Source organism: Cupressus sempervirens, chromosome 11, assembly GCF_028749045.1.
Source record: "Cupressus sempervirens isolate cs-2001-9-10 chromosome 11, ASM2874904v1, whole genome shotgun sequence".
NCBI classification, from domain to species: Eukaryota; Viridiplantae; Streptophyta; class Pinopsida; order Cupressales; family Cupressaceae; genus Cupressus; species Cupressus sempervirens.
In genome coordinates this window covers 355,126,560-355,143,208 of record NC_143128.1, presented here as the reverse complement: position 1 = coordinate 355,143,208, position 16,649 = coordinate 355,126,560, and the positions used below count along the sequence as shown (strand labels likewise).

At 36.1% G+C, this 16,649-nt stretch overlaps 1 protein-coding gene across 2 annotated transcripts in view; it reads left to right on the top strand.

The window, feature by feature from the left end:
• The window catches only part of LOC149529542 (uncharacterized protein At4g15545-like), a 38,413-nt gene extending 22,018 nt beyond the window's left edge, over positions 1-16,395 (top strand). Inside the window, exons 3-10 of one of the 2 annotated variants that reach the window (XM_089808901.1) lie at positions 7,510-7,566; positions 7,775-7,844; positions 8,094-8,192; positions 8,311-8,559; positions 8,726-8,771; positions 8,920-8,998; positions 15,723-15,852; positions 16,008-16,395. In XM_089808901.1, coding sequence (XP_089665027.1) covers positions 7,510-7,566; positions 7,775-7,844; positions 8,094-8,192; positions 8,311-8,559; positions 8,726-8,771; positions 8,920-8,998; positions 15,723-15,815 — 693 coding nt within the window. In that variant the 3' untranslated portion in view covers positions 15,816-15,852; positions 16,008-16,395. The remainder of the gene's footprint in view (positions 1-7,509; positions 7,567-7,774; positions 7,845-8,093; positions 8,193-8,310; positions 8,560-8,725; positions 8,772-8,919; positions 8,999-15,722; positions 15,853-16,007) is intronic. The other variant, XM_089808902.1, reaches the window with a different exon arrangement.
• The last annotated feature ends 254 nt before the right edge of the window (positions 16,396-16,649 follow it).

Sequence of the window (16,649 nt, the reverse complement as noted above, 5' to 3'; positions counted from 1 at the left end):
TTGTGCTTTTCTTGTAAAGTACCATGGGATCAAGGACATCACTGCCTTGGAAAAGGCAAGCTACACTTGATTGAAGTAAATTTGGAAGAGGACTAAGTTGAGCCAGAGAGTAGCTGTGAGGAAGAACATCAAGAAAATTAGTCTTAAGAGATAGAACTCGAATGCACCACTATTAAAGAGAAGTTGTACATTGCCACTTTATTTGGAATTCCTCGAGGTAGACCTTTCTAGTTGAAAGGTGTTTTAAAATGGCAACAAATGGTATGTTTGGTAGATAGCGGGGCTATGTATAATTTTGGTCAACAGATAGGGTCTTTAGATTGTAAAGTTTCTAGGATTTATTGTTTTTGTGGTAGATGGTTTTCCTTTGACATTGAATCGTATTATACCTCAACTGAATATTTGAATGAGGGATTACACTTTGTCAAGTGATTTTTTTGTTCTTGGTCTCAACAATGTTGTTTCTACTGTGTTCCTTGAGTGGCTTGAATCATTAGATAAGATAAGATAAGATAATAATATTAATGTCCACGAAAAATCATTTGAAAGCTTTGCAATCAGTATCAAACCATTTATTCATAGGGCAAGTATTCCGATGCTTAGCTCTTAGAGAGGGAGGGGAACAGTGAGGAATAGAAAGGAGAGCAGAATCCCAGATGGCAAAGGCAAGTGAATCAAACATGTCAGATGCAGCAAGCGTCTCACTAAAACTAGCAGGTGTTAGAAATCTCTTAAGGTGATAAATGAAAAGTTCACCATCGCTCTCGGGGTAATGAAAGCAAGTAGGAAAGGAGACAGGATCAGCCGGGCAATGAGAAGACAGAAGGGAGTGCGACGAGTGGGGTGAAATGCACAAAGAAATGCTAAGAAGAGCATGATTAGCCAAGGGGAGACGCGAGATGGTGAAATTGCAAATGGAAGAAATGAAGGAATGAGAGGAAATGAAATTGTCCACAATACTTGCACCACCACAATGCGGTCAACAAGTAAAGAGGTCCGATTCGGGAAAGAAGGATAAACCATTCAGAATCAACAATCCATAAGACTCACAGAGCTGGAGGAGGTGACGAACATAAATCGAGAGCAGTCCAAGGACATCCTTCGAGGTGTGTTGAAGTCCCATAGTAGTCGGGTCTAACTCGGAAGTGTAGTTCGAATCAGAACCACGATCATGCAAAGGAGTTTGAAGATCTTTGGTTCTAGCGTTGAGGACCCCAAGAATAATAATGTCGCCCAAAGCCTCAAATTGTGAAATGCTCTCTTGAAAGTCGCAAAAAGGATCTTCATTCTCTGGGTCATGAATGGCATAAGGAGAGGTGGTCAGTGGAAAATAACAAACCGCAATAAAAATCTCTCTGTCGGAGTTTCCACTGACCAATCCGAACCCACATAAATCTGGCAAAGGCGTTAGAGTGAACAACTGACGTGAAATTGTAGATATCATCACGAACCAAGCAAGCAACACCCCTTGATCCACAGACCCCACCAGAATTCTGGACCTCCTCTCTGCAAACTGATAGCCACTAATAACTAGGATAACATGGAAGAAGGCGCATGGGGCTCTCATGAGTCTCAATAATGGCCAAAATATTTGAGGACCCTACCGCATCCTGAAAAAGACCAAGTAATGACCATAAAGAGCCATTACCATTCCAGTAGTTGACAAGAAGAGAAGGGGACTTCATCTTGTTAGACTGCTATCGAAACCGTCATGTCGATTTGGAGGTTGTCCTCTCTACCCAACTAGTAGGAGGAGAATCACGAACCACTGCTCTAAGATTCCTAATAACAACCCATTTCTCAACATGCCTGGCGTCTGCCACAATTCCCCGAGCATGTTTGAGTTCTGTAACCTGTGACTTAGTAAGATCTTCTTTGTCTGGATAAATTTTAGAGGGGCGAGAACAACTTTCTCTTTGCCCTAAGGGCACAAAGCCTATCTGCAAAAGAGAATCTGCTGAAAAGGATGTTTCCCGTACCAAACCAGCATCTAATCAAGGTAATATCTACGATACCAAGGTGAGCAGAGAGAAAGGAATGTCTAGTAGCAACAGGGTCGGAAGTAGGTGTAAGATCACGAACACGCAAGTTGAGCTCATGTGCATGCCGCACCCGCTCGTCGTCAATCTTACCTTAAACAATCTTGTCTATACTCAGCCTAGGGGTAGTAGTATCTGTATTGGTGCAAATAGATGTAATTGGAGTTTATGGTTGAAAGTAAGAAAACAATGCTGAAAGCTATGGCAGACAATGGTCCAAGAGTAGTATTAGCTAAAGGATGAAAGCTTTTTTCAAACACAAGGATGTGGAATAAGCATTCCATTGCTTTGTTTCTAATAATTATATATAGATTATGAATCCTCTCTCCATATTGATTTATGCATCCCCCCATTTTTGCCCCTCTGTCCCCCCATCCTAGAAACTTGTCCCCCCCCGTTCCGCTGTTCCCTTGTCTCCTAGGGTGGTGTAACTAAAGTGTTAGATAAACATGGTGCAGTGTTTGGGGATATTCCTCCTGGGTATCCTCATGATAGGACATGTGATTGAATTGGAAGAAGGCTCAAAACCAATTACAACCACTCCTTATAGGAATCCTCATCACTTCAAAGAGGAGATTGAAAAGACAATTAAGGAGTTGCTGAAAATGGGACACATACTTCCGAGTTCAAGCCCTTTTGCATCTTTAGTACTGCTGGTCAAGAAAAAAAATGGTACATTTTGTATTGTATTGATTATAGGAAATTGAACAAAATAATTGTTAAAAATAGGTTTTGGATGAGTTGCATGGTTCAATTTTCTTTTCCAAAATTGACTTATGTTTTGGTTATCATCAGATAAGTGTGAGAGAAGAAGACATTCAAAAAACAACATTTCATGGTCATTATGGGCACTATGAATGCCTTGTTATGCCCTTTGATCTCACAAATACACTAACAACTTTTCAATCTTGTATGAATCACATTTTTTGTGAGCAGTTGAGGAAGTTTGTATTAGTATTTTTTGACAATATACTAATATATAGCAAAACTTGGGAAGAACATTTAGAAACTATTTTGAATATCATGGAACAACAGTCATGTTTTGCTAAAGCTTCCAAGTGTGAATTTAAAATGTCAAAGATTCTCCATTGGGGATATGTGATTAGGGTTGAAGGGGTAAGAGTTCATTAGCAAAAGATTCAAGCAATCTTGCATTGGCTACCTCCTAAGAACATTTAATATTTGAGAGGTTTCTTGGGTTTATGTTGTTATTCTAGAAGATTTGTATGAGGCTTTTCCCAATTAGCTTCTCCCTTGGCCGACCTTACAAAGAAGGGTGCTTTCCAGTGGTTCACAAAGTCTCAGGTTATATTTGAAAAGCTCAAGGATATTATGAGCACATGTCCAGTCTTATCACTACCTGATTTCACAAATCCGTCCATTGTGGAATGTGATGTTTGAGGACAGGGAATAAGAGCCACACTAATGCAAAGTAGACATCCTATTGTGTTTGAGAGCAAGAAGATCAAAGTTCGATAAAGAGATGTTGGCTATCATGCATGCATTAGCCAAATTTAGGCAGTATTTGGTGGGTACAAATTTTATTGTTAGGACTGATCATAATCGTTTGAAAGATTTTTTGGAACAAAAGGATCCCAATTAATGTGAAATAGAAGTGTGTGAGAAAGATTCTAGCATATGACTTTGATGTAGAATTTATCAAAGGGACGAAGAATGTGCTTGCTGGTGCACTTTCTAGAAGACTTACTATTTGTTCACTTACAAAATTTTCTGTTGATTGGAGATTGCAACTGCTGTCTGAATACAATAAAGATTTCTTTGCTTGTGATATAGTGGATGGGAAGGTACATGATGATAGATATATTGTAATCGTGGAAGTGATGTATTACAAAAATAGGATCTACCTTGTACCTAGGTCTAAATTAAAGTAAAGAGTATTATGAAGGTGTTACATGATACACCTCTAGCTAGACATCAGTGTTTTATCAAAAATTGTAAGCAGGTAAGAGAGATATTCTCTTGAAAGGGGCTAAAAAACAACCTACTACAACATGTCTGTGAATGTTTGATATGCCAACAGATTAAGGCATAACACATTTTTCTGGCAAGTCTCTTGCAACCATTACCTATTCCAAAACAGAAGTTGTAAGGTATATCTATGGACTTCATCATGGAACTACGATGAGTACAAGGAAAGGATTGCATATTTGTAGTGGTGGATAGGCTAACTAAATATTCCCATTCTTTCGCCAGTGCTACAGATTACTCAGTTTAACAAGTTGGTGCTTTATTTTTTTGAGAAGTGTTTAGATTGCACAGTCTCCCTAAGACCATTGTCAGGGTGCAATAATAGGGACAACAAGTTTATCAACATATTTCAGCAAGAGTTATTCCATTTGGCAGAGACAAAATTGACTGCCAGTACTAGTATTTTTCCTTAGACGGATGGGCAAACTGAAATTGCGAATAAGTCGGTTGAGGGCTATCTTAGAAACTACATTTCAGGACAGCAACGTGCTTGGGTTAGATGGTTGCATTTGGGTGAGTATTGTTAGAATACTACCTATCACATGACTATTGGAATGTCTTGGTTTATGTTGTTATCCGCATATGAAGATTTGTCATTTATAGACTTAGCCTTTGGTGATAGTAAAGTTCCCTGAGCTAAAGAAACTATACAAAGTTACCAAGATATTCTAAAAGCTTTGAAAGACAATATTTAACAGGCACAAAACCAGCAAAAAATGTATGCAGACAGATTAGAGTGGAGAGGATATTTCAAGTAGGAGACTTGGCTTTCCTATGCTTGCAGCTGTATAGGCAATCTTAATTAAAAAGCAAAGGGCCCTACAAGAAACTTAGGAAAATTGGAGAAGTTGCATATGAACTTGAACTATTGACAGGTAGTAGGATCCATAATATTTTCCATGTGTTTTGCTTAAAGAAAGCACTGGGACAGCAGATAGTTGCCTTTCCTAAATTGCCACCATTGGATGATAAGGGAAAATTGATTCTAGAACCTCAAGGTATTGCTCATTGGAGGGAAAAGGATATGAGAAATTAGATTATGTGTGAGTATCTAATAAAATGAAAGAGATTGCAAATTGATGATGCTACATCGGAAACTGATGAGATCTACAATACCCCAACTTCCGATTGCTAGCAGACCAACAATCTTGGGAAGGGAGGACTGTAATGTCCCCCCATAATTAAGCTTTTAATAAACACTTTGCTAAGTTTGATGCTTGTTGCCCATCTCTGAGACTTAGCCAATTTTATGAAATAAAAGGAGACAATTATGAGGGCCCTTTGTCACTCAAGTCCCTATTTTGTAGTCAATGTTGGGGCCATTTGTTAAGATTATCAATTTGATATTTTTCCTCTTTAAACTCCGCCTTTCCAGCCTGTTCACAGCTAATCAATGGGGAGCGCATTTTTGGAAGTTTTCAAGTTGTATTAACCAAGATAAAAACATCCGAAAATCTGCTTTTAAGAAATGCTAGGCTTCAGACATCAAAAGAGTTGGAGTGCAGACATTATTTATTCTGAATCTTTGTTTGTTTTTATTATCTTCGATTTTATCTCCAGGATGCAAACCCTGCTGATAGTCTTTCTGGATGACAAACCAGAAAGCAGTTCATAATTCAGGCAGTTAGAGGTGCAGGATTTGGTCTGGCAGAAACATCTTAACAAGCTGTGATCCTTTGTAGTGCATATCAAATTCATTGTGAACGAAAATCAGTACCTAGGTTCACATGCAGCCATGTCTATCAGTTGGACTTAACAGTTAAGGACTCAAAGACAGCAGTTGAAACTTCTACTGCATACAATCTTCATCATTTGGTATGTAATCAACCATTTCAGCCTACAGAACAATAGTTACAATCAGAATTTCTTCTGGAAAAAATAAATTTTGTAATTGTGAGAATGCAATAAATGATGAATATCTGGCTTTGATTAATTTGTTTGAAGAAATAATAACGTTCTTTGCAAGTAAGACCAGTTAGGATATTTCAGTCAGTCACAACTATGCATATAACTAAATCTTTGTAATCTTAAACATTTCACTCGCAAACAAGCAGGGATTATACATCTGGGGCTTTGTTTTAAAAACACACAATTGCAATGAAATAGTAAATACCCTCAACGAATTCTTGTTAAGCTTTCACTCGAACCATCACAACAGCCCTCAAATGCTATGTTACCAGGTACAGTTTTGAACTTTTGGCCTTGGGTATGTCCAGGGTACTGCCTGGGAACCCAGGTTTCCTTGGGTCCTTGACAGTCCTGGGCATATGCAAGGCGTACCCAGAAGGATCCAACTTTCAATTATGATGCTTTGACCTTCCTCAAACCAAGTATCTGAGACTTTGAAGTTAGACTAGAAATACTCAGGGAGTGTTGATACAAGTGCAAATGCATAAACCAACAAGCTTGGGTAGCATAGTCGCTATAAATTTATTTTGACAATTCTGAGTTGACTCAACTATATGCATTGAAATTTCTGCAAGTACTATAAATTTCTGCAAGTATCCAAATGATGAATTCAAAATTTTTGGAATATGTATTCCAGAATACGTATTCCTATTCCGCTCACCAAACGGGCCCTTAGGTACTGTATACTTCCTGTAATTGGAAGTGACTGCTTCAGATATCAAAAAATGATCTATTCTTGACAAATACGAATCAGGCAAGCATGTCTCTTAAAACTTTATATCTCCAATCTTAATCTATCTCTGTACCATTTCAGTTTATTATTGTAAACACACCACCACAAAACCTGACAGCAGTGACGAAGATTCTGACAAGTCACAAAACATATGTCTATATTTTTTCTCTAGTGGTAGATTGGAATGGTTTACTTACCTGAGAACATAACTTGATTTGTATGGTCATAGAATGCTCTTTGTGATGTTGGGCCTGTTTTACTTTTATTGTTTGTTTTGCAGGTATCAGCTTGTATTGCCTTGTCATCCTTTCATCTTTCTTATTGCAAAGTTGGTCTTATTTTTAGGTTATTTTGTAGGATTGCATGTGCTTTCTGGGAGAGTATTTTGTGATCCTGATCTTTATGTCATGCTGCAAAGCATGGAAAACTTGATTGGAAATGCCTTCGTGCTTCTGGTTTGATTAAATATTTCTTTTTTGAATTTTTATTACAATGACATGTTTTCATTGTGTAATATAATTTTTTAATAGCAGGTAACTATTGATGACATTGTTTATTTGCATGGACTGTTCATAGGCTACTTAGGGCTTGAGGTTGATCTAGTTACAAAGGTTTATGAAGGTTTTTACCTTTCTTTCTTTATAAGAATACTATTGTGTATGGATTCATTGCCGAAAATTATATATGTGATCTCAACTTTTAGTACCTTATTTTAATTTAGCATTCATGTTTTCATGAAGATGTTTCTAGACAATGATGTGCATTTTATATTCCCCTTCTTGTGCATTCTTCCGCTTGATCTTTTCACCTGTTGACTAGTATTATGTTCATCTTTTACAGTTGGAGGCATTCAAGAAGACACTTATGCAATCACTTCAGGAGGAGGATGAAACACATGTAAGTTTGAAGTCTTCTGTGATAATCTGAGTACAGTAGTTTAATGGCAAGTGCTATGCACTATGGGTGATCGGTTTTCTGTTTTCCAATTCAAAAGATTAGCAGCAGATGGGTGCATCCCCAATTGTAAAATGTGATTTAATTGTCCTGAGAATTAGAAAATGGAAGAATTGTTTTATTTGATTTTCCTGGTGGATTGTGTCTGCAGCAGTCAGAGACAACAGAAAGCACCACAGCTACACGAGCATCAAAATCATCTTTCAGTTCATCCGTAAGAGGTACATATTAGATTCTTAGAGTAAATTTTGCCCGAGCATTCTGAATTGTTTATTTTCCTATTGATATTAATCGGACAGTGTTTGCACATCTCACGGTGACTTTCTAAGCATAAGGCATGTTTAAGCATGCCACTTTATTGGGTTAAATAAATAAAATTGTTTATTCACAATTGACAGATGTTACATGTTGAATTCTTAAAATCTGGAAATTAAAACTTAACACTAGCAAACTAATTTATGATGGTGCAGAAGCGGCTATTAATGGTATGCTATCAAATCAGGTAGGGAGTGAAACAATGGAAACAAGTAGTTCGATTCCAGAAGAAGAGCATCATGCAGAGTACGATGGTGCGTGGATATTTTAAATCTATGGTGGTGTGAAGTTTGAGATAATTCATTTAAAACTTGTTTACTGTTCAAGTCCATCCTCATTCTATTAACAATCATTCTTTGTATGGGCTTGCAGGTTCTAGGCATAGTGAAAAGAAATTTTCTTTTACTCCCTATCTCACACCACGGAGAACTCCGACAGGAACACCAAATACAAACTCTGCTGCAGGTTCACCAAAAATGTCTCCTATAAGATCTCCAAGACGACATTCTACTTCTGGGTCTCCCACCAAGCGACAAAGCGAAGGCAGAAATTCATCATCGTTGCCACCAATTCACCATGCAACGGCACCGAATTCACCTCCTCACAAAAGATCAATTCCAGGTACTCAGAAGATATCAGATAATTTCACAAGCGAAGCACTGAACTGTTAGGCTGTTAGCTTGTAAAATAGTATTCACTTAACTACATGGTGATCCTTTCTTACTTTTTCTTCCACAAAATTTAGAAGTCGTTTGTATGTCTTCTTATGAAATTTTGATTAACTCAGCACGCACTCCACGAGTTGATGGAAAGGAGTTCTTCCGTCAGGCCAGGTCTGTAAATATGCATGTGCAACATGCTCAAGTTCTGAATTTTCGTTCATTTTGTTACAAAATTAAATTGAATTTCAAAAGATAATTTTGGACTGACACTTTTCTGATGCTTATGATGAAATAATGAATCTTTATTGCTGTTGTTCAGGAATCGGTTATCACTAGAACAATTCAGTGCATTCCTTGCAAATATCAAAGAGCTTAATGCTCATCAGCAAACTAGAGAGGTGTGTATTATATTTGTATTTGGCTAGCGATAGATTTTTAGAAATAGATTTTTTGTGTTTATTGGGAACACTTTACAACCAAACAACTCAGCTAGGAATAACTCAGATTGGCAGTCTATTGAATGTGTGATCAACACGCTACTGCAGGAGCACTTAGGGCATCTTATCCTATAATTGGGGCATCTAGCATATCTGCAATTTGCACTTCCAAGGTGTAAAGTTGGAAGCACCCTCTAGACAGTTGCTCTAGTCAAATTTGCAGCTTGTGGAACACACTGAAACCAAACAAATCAACTGGGAATACCTTAGATCAGCAGTCTTTTATAGTGTGGATCAACAACCATCACATGAGTGGTTAGGGCATCTCATTGTACAATCTTGCAGATGTCCTATTCTATGTTACATGGAAACGTGTTTCTTGTCACAAGGGAATGTGTTTCTGTCTCCAAAACGTTTTGGGGACAGTGTGACGAAAATAAATGTCCCCTAGCTGCCTCAATTTCAGAAAACAACAGGAAACTGCAGGAAACGTCCCTTGACATTTGGGGACGGCGATCCGTCCTCAAATGAAACCTTCTCCGCTTATATCCTCCAATGTGAGGGAGGGTCACTTTTCTTCATCATGTCTGCCTTTTTGCACTGGGCACAACCTTTAACAAATACCACTCTTCGGAAGAGTCACAACCTTTCATCCTTGTTGCCCGTTGGAGCAGTTACAACCTTTCAGAATTACCACCCTTTGAAGAGTCATAGACTCAAATTTTATCGTTGGCGCCCCTTTGGAAGTCAGTACCTTCAGTTGCCCTTACTCTCCTCTTCCTTTAATCCTTCCTTAATTCCTATGTTCTTCTTTTCCTTTCCCCCCTTTCAAATGCTCTTCTCCCTTTTTATATCTCATGTTTGACAGAGTCACAACTTTTCTTTTCATACCTTTTGACCTTCATTACATTAACTAAATTTAATTATGATATATTTTAATTATAATTATTTTATATTCATATTTTTATTCTTTTATATTTTAATTTTATTATTACTAATTTTTTAAAATTAAATTCTATTATAGAAAGGGACATCACAGTCCCACCTTCCCAAAATTGCTTGTCCTCAAGAAATGATTGTATGATTGTGGAATCCCATCCGTAATCAACCTTCCATCGCATAACTCTAATAATATACTATGTTACCGAGTTCAGGGGTTTTAGGTTGGAGTTAGGTCTAGTCTAAGCTGTTTTGGGTTCTATGTCGATCCAATTCATGGTTCGTTGATGACTTTTGACTTTGCAATATGATTTCCAAACTATATTTTACGAATTCCTGTGTCCGCTGTAGAACTATCAACCTGTTTATGCCACTGTGAATAATTATTGTTGGAGTCAACAATATTGACTGGAAGTTTGCCGCTCTTAGACGAGTTTAATATTGATCATCAACGATCATAGCCTATCCTTTATTGTTGTGAGTTTCATTATGATATAATATATATTGTTTTTATAAGTTTTGATATTATAATATTATATGGATTAATTACTTATAATAATTCTATTATTGGATTATGTATTATATTTGTTGATATTATAATATATATTAACTTTGTTATAATATTTATGAAATTATATTTTCTTTTATAATTTATTCTGATATTATATATTGTATCTATGAATGTTTATTATTCATACCATTATATTATTAATAATATAATATAATTTCAAATCTATTGGACTATATGTAATTAATTTTAATAAGAATGCATTTGATTATATTGTTTAATAATATAATTCAAAAATAAATCTATTGGAGGAATTATATATATAAATTTTACATGTTTTTGTACTAACAAACCCAAACCCCATTCCAAACGTTTTTCAAATTCTTCGATTCCGATCTTGAACCGGAACTAGAATTGGAAACGTAGATATTATAATATGTTCTCTCTCTTATTTTAAATGTAAATCATGATCGATAGTAGAAACTTGACAAAGCTTAAGTTTTCTCTCATTTCCAAAGAAAAGGATAAAGGGCATCTTAGAAAGGTGCTAATTGAATTTATAAAAGCCAACATTTACATGTTAGCATGCCTCAAATTATTATTTTTTGGTTCACTCTTAGTTATTCTCTTTAGCTAGATCACTAAAAATATAGAGCAAAGCACAAAGCATACACTTGAAAACACGAAGCATACACACAATTGCACAAAGATAGAGCATACACTGAAAATATTTGCTCTTAAAATCTGCAAATCATTTTATAAAGATTTCAAATTTATGTTGTAATGTTACACTATTTTGATAATTTATTGGATATACTATATCCATTTTAAAATATTATAAAAAATTATGTAAAGCAAATTTAATGTCAATTTTTTTTGAATTATTTGACCTTGTCGAACCTCATCCAAACTTTATAGTTGTTGAACTTGAACTCGAACTCGAACTCGAACCTTGTGACATGGCATATACATATACATATACATATAGACATATGTAAGCATATGTTTTTGTATGGATGAATCCAAAATGAATTCTAACACACTCCCAAAATATTGAGTCCAAATCTCAAACTCGAATCCAACTTGGCAACTTAGCTTCCCCTACCCCTCCCCACCATTCAAATACTCTTCCTTTTTATATCTCATGTTTGACAGAGGCACAACTTTCCTTTCATGCCTTTTGACCCGTGATTAACCTAATCAAAACTAATTATGATATATTTTAATTTTATTATAAAATATTTTAAAATAAATTTTATTTTTATTTTTTCATATTCTTATTATTTTATTTTTTGTTATAAATTCTATTTTGGGAAGGGATATCATATCTATGCCCTTGCCGAATAAAAGCTTTTGTTTATCTAAGAGGATTTTCTGTGGACCAGGGAAGCAACGGATTCCTACCAAGATATTGAGGAGGCAAAAACATTTTTGGTGAATAGAGGAGGCAACTACCTTCTGGTCAGTAGCTTCGCCATCCTGAGTTTGTGCTTCTGGAAACACAGTAGCTGCTGGGAGTTTTGAAACAACACCCTCTGTATGCCAACTAGCTCTGAGTAATAGGGATCCCCAAGTTTTAGGGCACACCCTCAGCTGTCCTACCCTCCCCCATGTTTGCAAAACAATATATTCTTACTAAAATTTTCAGTACCAAATTCACTGGGTCTGATTTGGAAGAAATTATTAAAGGATCTTTTAGACCTGTTGTTGATCTCAGACATCTGAGCAATGATATAATCGTGCTTTGAAAAATTATCACATACTTACATTGTGAGACGGCATGATGAAATGGAATGGAACATGAGGGTCTTTCCTAGTTGAGCTTTAAAGTTGATCCCTGCTTTCTAGGAATCATTAGCCTGCATGAGTCTTAGTGTCAATCTTGATTCCTTTGATTATTCTTCTAGCCCCTATTGCCGAGCTGTTAAAACTATAGCTTTTGCAGTTCTTATGAAGTGTTACAGAGATATAGAATCTTCTTGCACGATTCCCTATGACCTAGAAAAGATTCCTATTGAGAAACCCTTAACTAGAAGAGAACATGTCTGTAAAACAATTTCAAATTCAGCTAGGCTAATCTTCTGTAAAGCTAAGAACTGTAATACTAGTCTCTAAGAAAATTCCTGTCAATCCAGCAATATGCATTGCTGATGTGTACCTTGATGATTATGCTTTGTCCATCATGGATCTTGCAAAATGCACAATCTCACGGAGAGTCATTATACCTTCCAAAGTTTCATTTCTTTGGATAAAGCTATCTTATTTGAAAAGTTTTGATTGATAGGGTAGTCAGAAATTTGTTTGCCGTAGCTTTTGTAATGATCTTATAAATTGTGTTACAAAAGGCTATGGTTGGGAACTGTTGGAGGATTTTGTCACATTTCTTTGAGTTGGAGTGAAAAATCAAAAATGTGTAGCTTGACTTTCAGCTTCATTTTGATTTTCTAAATCTGCAACAATATTGGTTACCTCTGTGTCAATGATATTCCAAAAACCTGGTGGAATCAATAGGGAAGCTTTAAGGACCCAGTGCTTTGTCTTTTTACATATTGAAGATTATTACCCTCTTGAACTCCTCAGAAGAATGACTCATGGGCATGCTATTTATAGTTTTGTGCATTTCCTAGTGTTTGGGAATTTTTCATCTCGATTGTCTGTTGACAGCTAGCCAGGAAAAATTCCATGGCTAGCTGCCAAGTTCTTCATCTTGGTCTCTTGAATAAGAATGTTGCCAGGTTTCATAAGAGTAATTGGTGCTTGTCCAGCATATATTATAACCATTTAGATCCCTTGCATTCCAAGAGATCCATTTCATATTTTTCTGCTCCTTCCACTGTAGAAAATAGACAGTAATTTAGAATTGCTTACCTGTGCTACTTCAGTAGTTTTCTTTTTTTAATTTGTTCATCTGTGATCTGCTTCGTTTCCTCTTTTCAAATTTGGGATATTGCAATTATTTGTGTTTGGTCAATTCCCAAATTCAATCCCTTTCAAGGTTCCTTTTCATTTGGCTTAGAAGAGACATTGAGAGGAAGTTTGATAATCACCTTTAAAATCAATTAATTGTTGAATTGTGATGGTCTCAGCATTGAACCCACTTTGGTTTCCCCTTTCCACAGATAGTTCCACGACCTCTAGGGGGGTGGAATGGATGGAGGAGTTGAAACCTGCAAGACAGCTTATGATTCTTTATGACAGCCTCTGAAATAGGGGTGTACCCTTTATGATTAAGGGATGATGGTGTTGGGGCAACCAAATCTACCCCAACCTTGGGTGAGGAGGTCAGAATGGTATTTATGGAGAACATTATGAGTGGGTGGTCATGGGGAGGCTTTGAGCTAATGTTACTTGGGCAGCATTTGCCGATGTGACCCACTTCATTATTCTTATAGGCTATAGCAACAAAATGTCAGAGCTTTGAATTTAGGCAAAGAGATGTTGACAATGGACTTGAAATATCAAGTTTGACATAGATAATAAGGGCATAGGTGGAAAGATTGAGTGACATTTGTCAATTTGAATAAATTTTTCAGTTTAGAGTTGACTATTTAGAGGATTTCAAAATTCTAGTATTTAAAATTTTACTAGGCAGGTCATAAAGTTCCACCCAAATTAGTGTCGGAGGATTTTGAGAGAGATTTATGTGACTATCTGGGATCTGAAAGTGGAAAACTTCTTTGTTTTGAGAAGTATTAAACAATGACAAGAAAACATACCTCAATAATTGAATGGTGCCCATTTGTCCTTGTCCGACTTTGAAGAGTGAATAACAGTCTGGGTGGACAGGGCCATTTCATCGTAGTTAGGGAATATAGCATATGTCTAGGGATCAGAGATGTTTGTCAGCAATCAGATGGAACCCAGAGTTGAAAGACTTTCTCATTTCTAACTTCTAAGATTCTCATTTCAAACTTGTTTGATCTTCTATATCAAGGCTGTCATGATTGCTGTGATTTGAGGCAACCCTAGATGATAGGAAGAAAGTACCTCTCCGAAAGGCAGATGCTGCTGCTGTTTGAGCCCAGGGACATTCTCTTGACATATATTAATACTTGCTTTGGTCCATAATTGGTCCTGAAGTATTCATAGTCGTCATTGCTAAGCAGTTTCTTAATCAAGTGATCTAGTTTTCCCTTCTGCCCAATAAACACTTACGCTTCTGCTCTTGCTGATGCTCATGTTCTGTGCTTCTGTGCCTCCTTAACATTCTTTCCTTGGGTACAATTCATGCCAATGATCTTAATGCATTATTTTGGCTAACATTAAAATAGGAAGCACCTGTAGCAAGACTCTGAATGGCTGGGGCAATTGCTTTGCCTTACTGCTAGACCATAGCGTCCTGTACTACTGTTGGATTCTGAATATAATATTAAATCTGTATTCTGGGTTGCTTTTTCTTTTCATTGTTATATATCATAACTTATTTTTCTTCTCAAATTCTTATTTTTTTAGTGAACTGTAAATTTATTGTAAATTTTGTTTTTGGATTTGATTGTGTATGTTTTTTTTTAGTAATAAAATTTTGGATCACATTCCGTGATCCATCATCAGGATGAGAGAATGCGAGAATAGAATAAGAAAATAAGAAAATATTGGAACACACTTCATGATTCTTCATCAGGATGAGAAAATGCAAGAATATATATATATTCCATTCTCTCATCCTGATGATGGAGCATGGAGTGTGATTCAAAATGTTGATGTTAAAAAAACATACACAATCAAATCCAGAAACAAAATCTACATTTCAAATGGATTGTGGAAATATGATAATGTAAATTTATTTATTCTGTTTTATTTTGTTGGACAATGTTATCATGCTTTTAATAACATGCTGTAAAATTCTTGTGGTTCTAAGCATGTGTACATTCAGTACATAGCTGGAAATATTTTTGTTCTTTTGCAATTTGTGGTTTTGGTCACGCTATGATTTGTTAATAAAGCGTTTAAGCGAGAAAAATTATAAACATTTCTCAAGTATGGGCACTACAAACAGTACCTTTTGGAGTCGACTATATCTTTTAGTTCTTTTGCAATTTGTGGTTTGGGTCACGCTATGATTTGTTAATAAAGCGTTTGAGCCAGAAAAATTATAAACATTTCTCGAGTATGGGCACTAGAAACAGTACATCTTGGAGTCAAGAATACGCATGATACACTAGGTTTTTTGAGTTGCTGTCTATAGACATTGTAGAAGATTGTGTTCTGTGTATTAACTGATGTTTTTGTTGCCTCTAGGAAACCTTGCGCAAGGCTCATGAAATTTTTGGCGCAGACAATAAAGATTTATATCTGGCATTCGATGGCTTGCTTAGCCGTCACCTGAATTAATTAGACTGTCAATTTTTTTTTATTTCACATTTGCAATGTAAGTGGTTGTTTGTTGCGTTGCTCCGTTGAAAAATTCTCTTGTAAGATTTGTTACTGATTCAATTTATAAAAACGTGTTGTTTTGGAATATATAAGGCGAGAAAATGTTTGGTGTTCTTTTCTAATGAAAACATTTTTAATGTTTGGCTGCAGTATTTAAATGCATACGAGATTGGGTTTATGTGAGCAACTTTATACCTTGACAACGCTAGTCAAGTTTGAACCTTGTGTCTTTCCTTTTGTCGCTTGTTTCTTGTGTAGAAGTCACTAATAAGAATATGGATGCACAATATTACGGGATATTGTTTTTTCCTGAATATTGTATAATTGGTGTGTGAAGTTCATGAGGTATAAATGGCGATAATTGTTTACAGTTGGCTGAAAATAATAGGTGTTGTTTGGGGCTGCAACTTTATGCAGATGACAGTGTATACATGCTGAAGTTAGTGCAGATGACTGGACAATGAGTACACGTGCATATTGATTGTTTATCATAATTTGCTACCTATTAAAGGCAATTAAATATCCAGTTCTTAATGCATGAATGATTCAATTCCTATCTTCAATTGTTTACACAGTAAATTATACAGGTACTGTGGTGTTTAAACTCGTCTTTGAAATATCTTATCTTGTAAGCGCGTGCAGATAACATGTATGATACGCTGGGTTACATTTCATCCCAGCATCATTTTGATGGAGCCTATTCAGAAAGCTTAGAATCAAGATTATTTATAGGGTTGTATCAAGTAGCAATAACCCAGATGTTCTTCATTTTGGTAACAGATTTGTCACTTC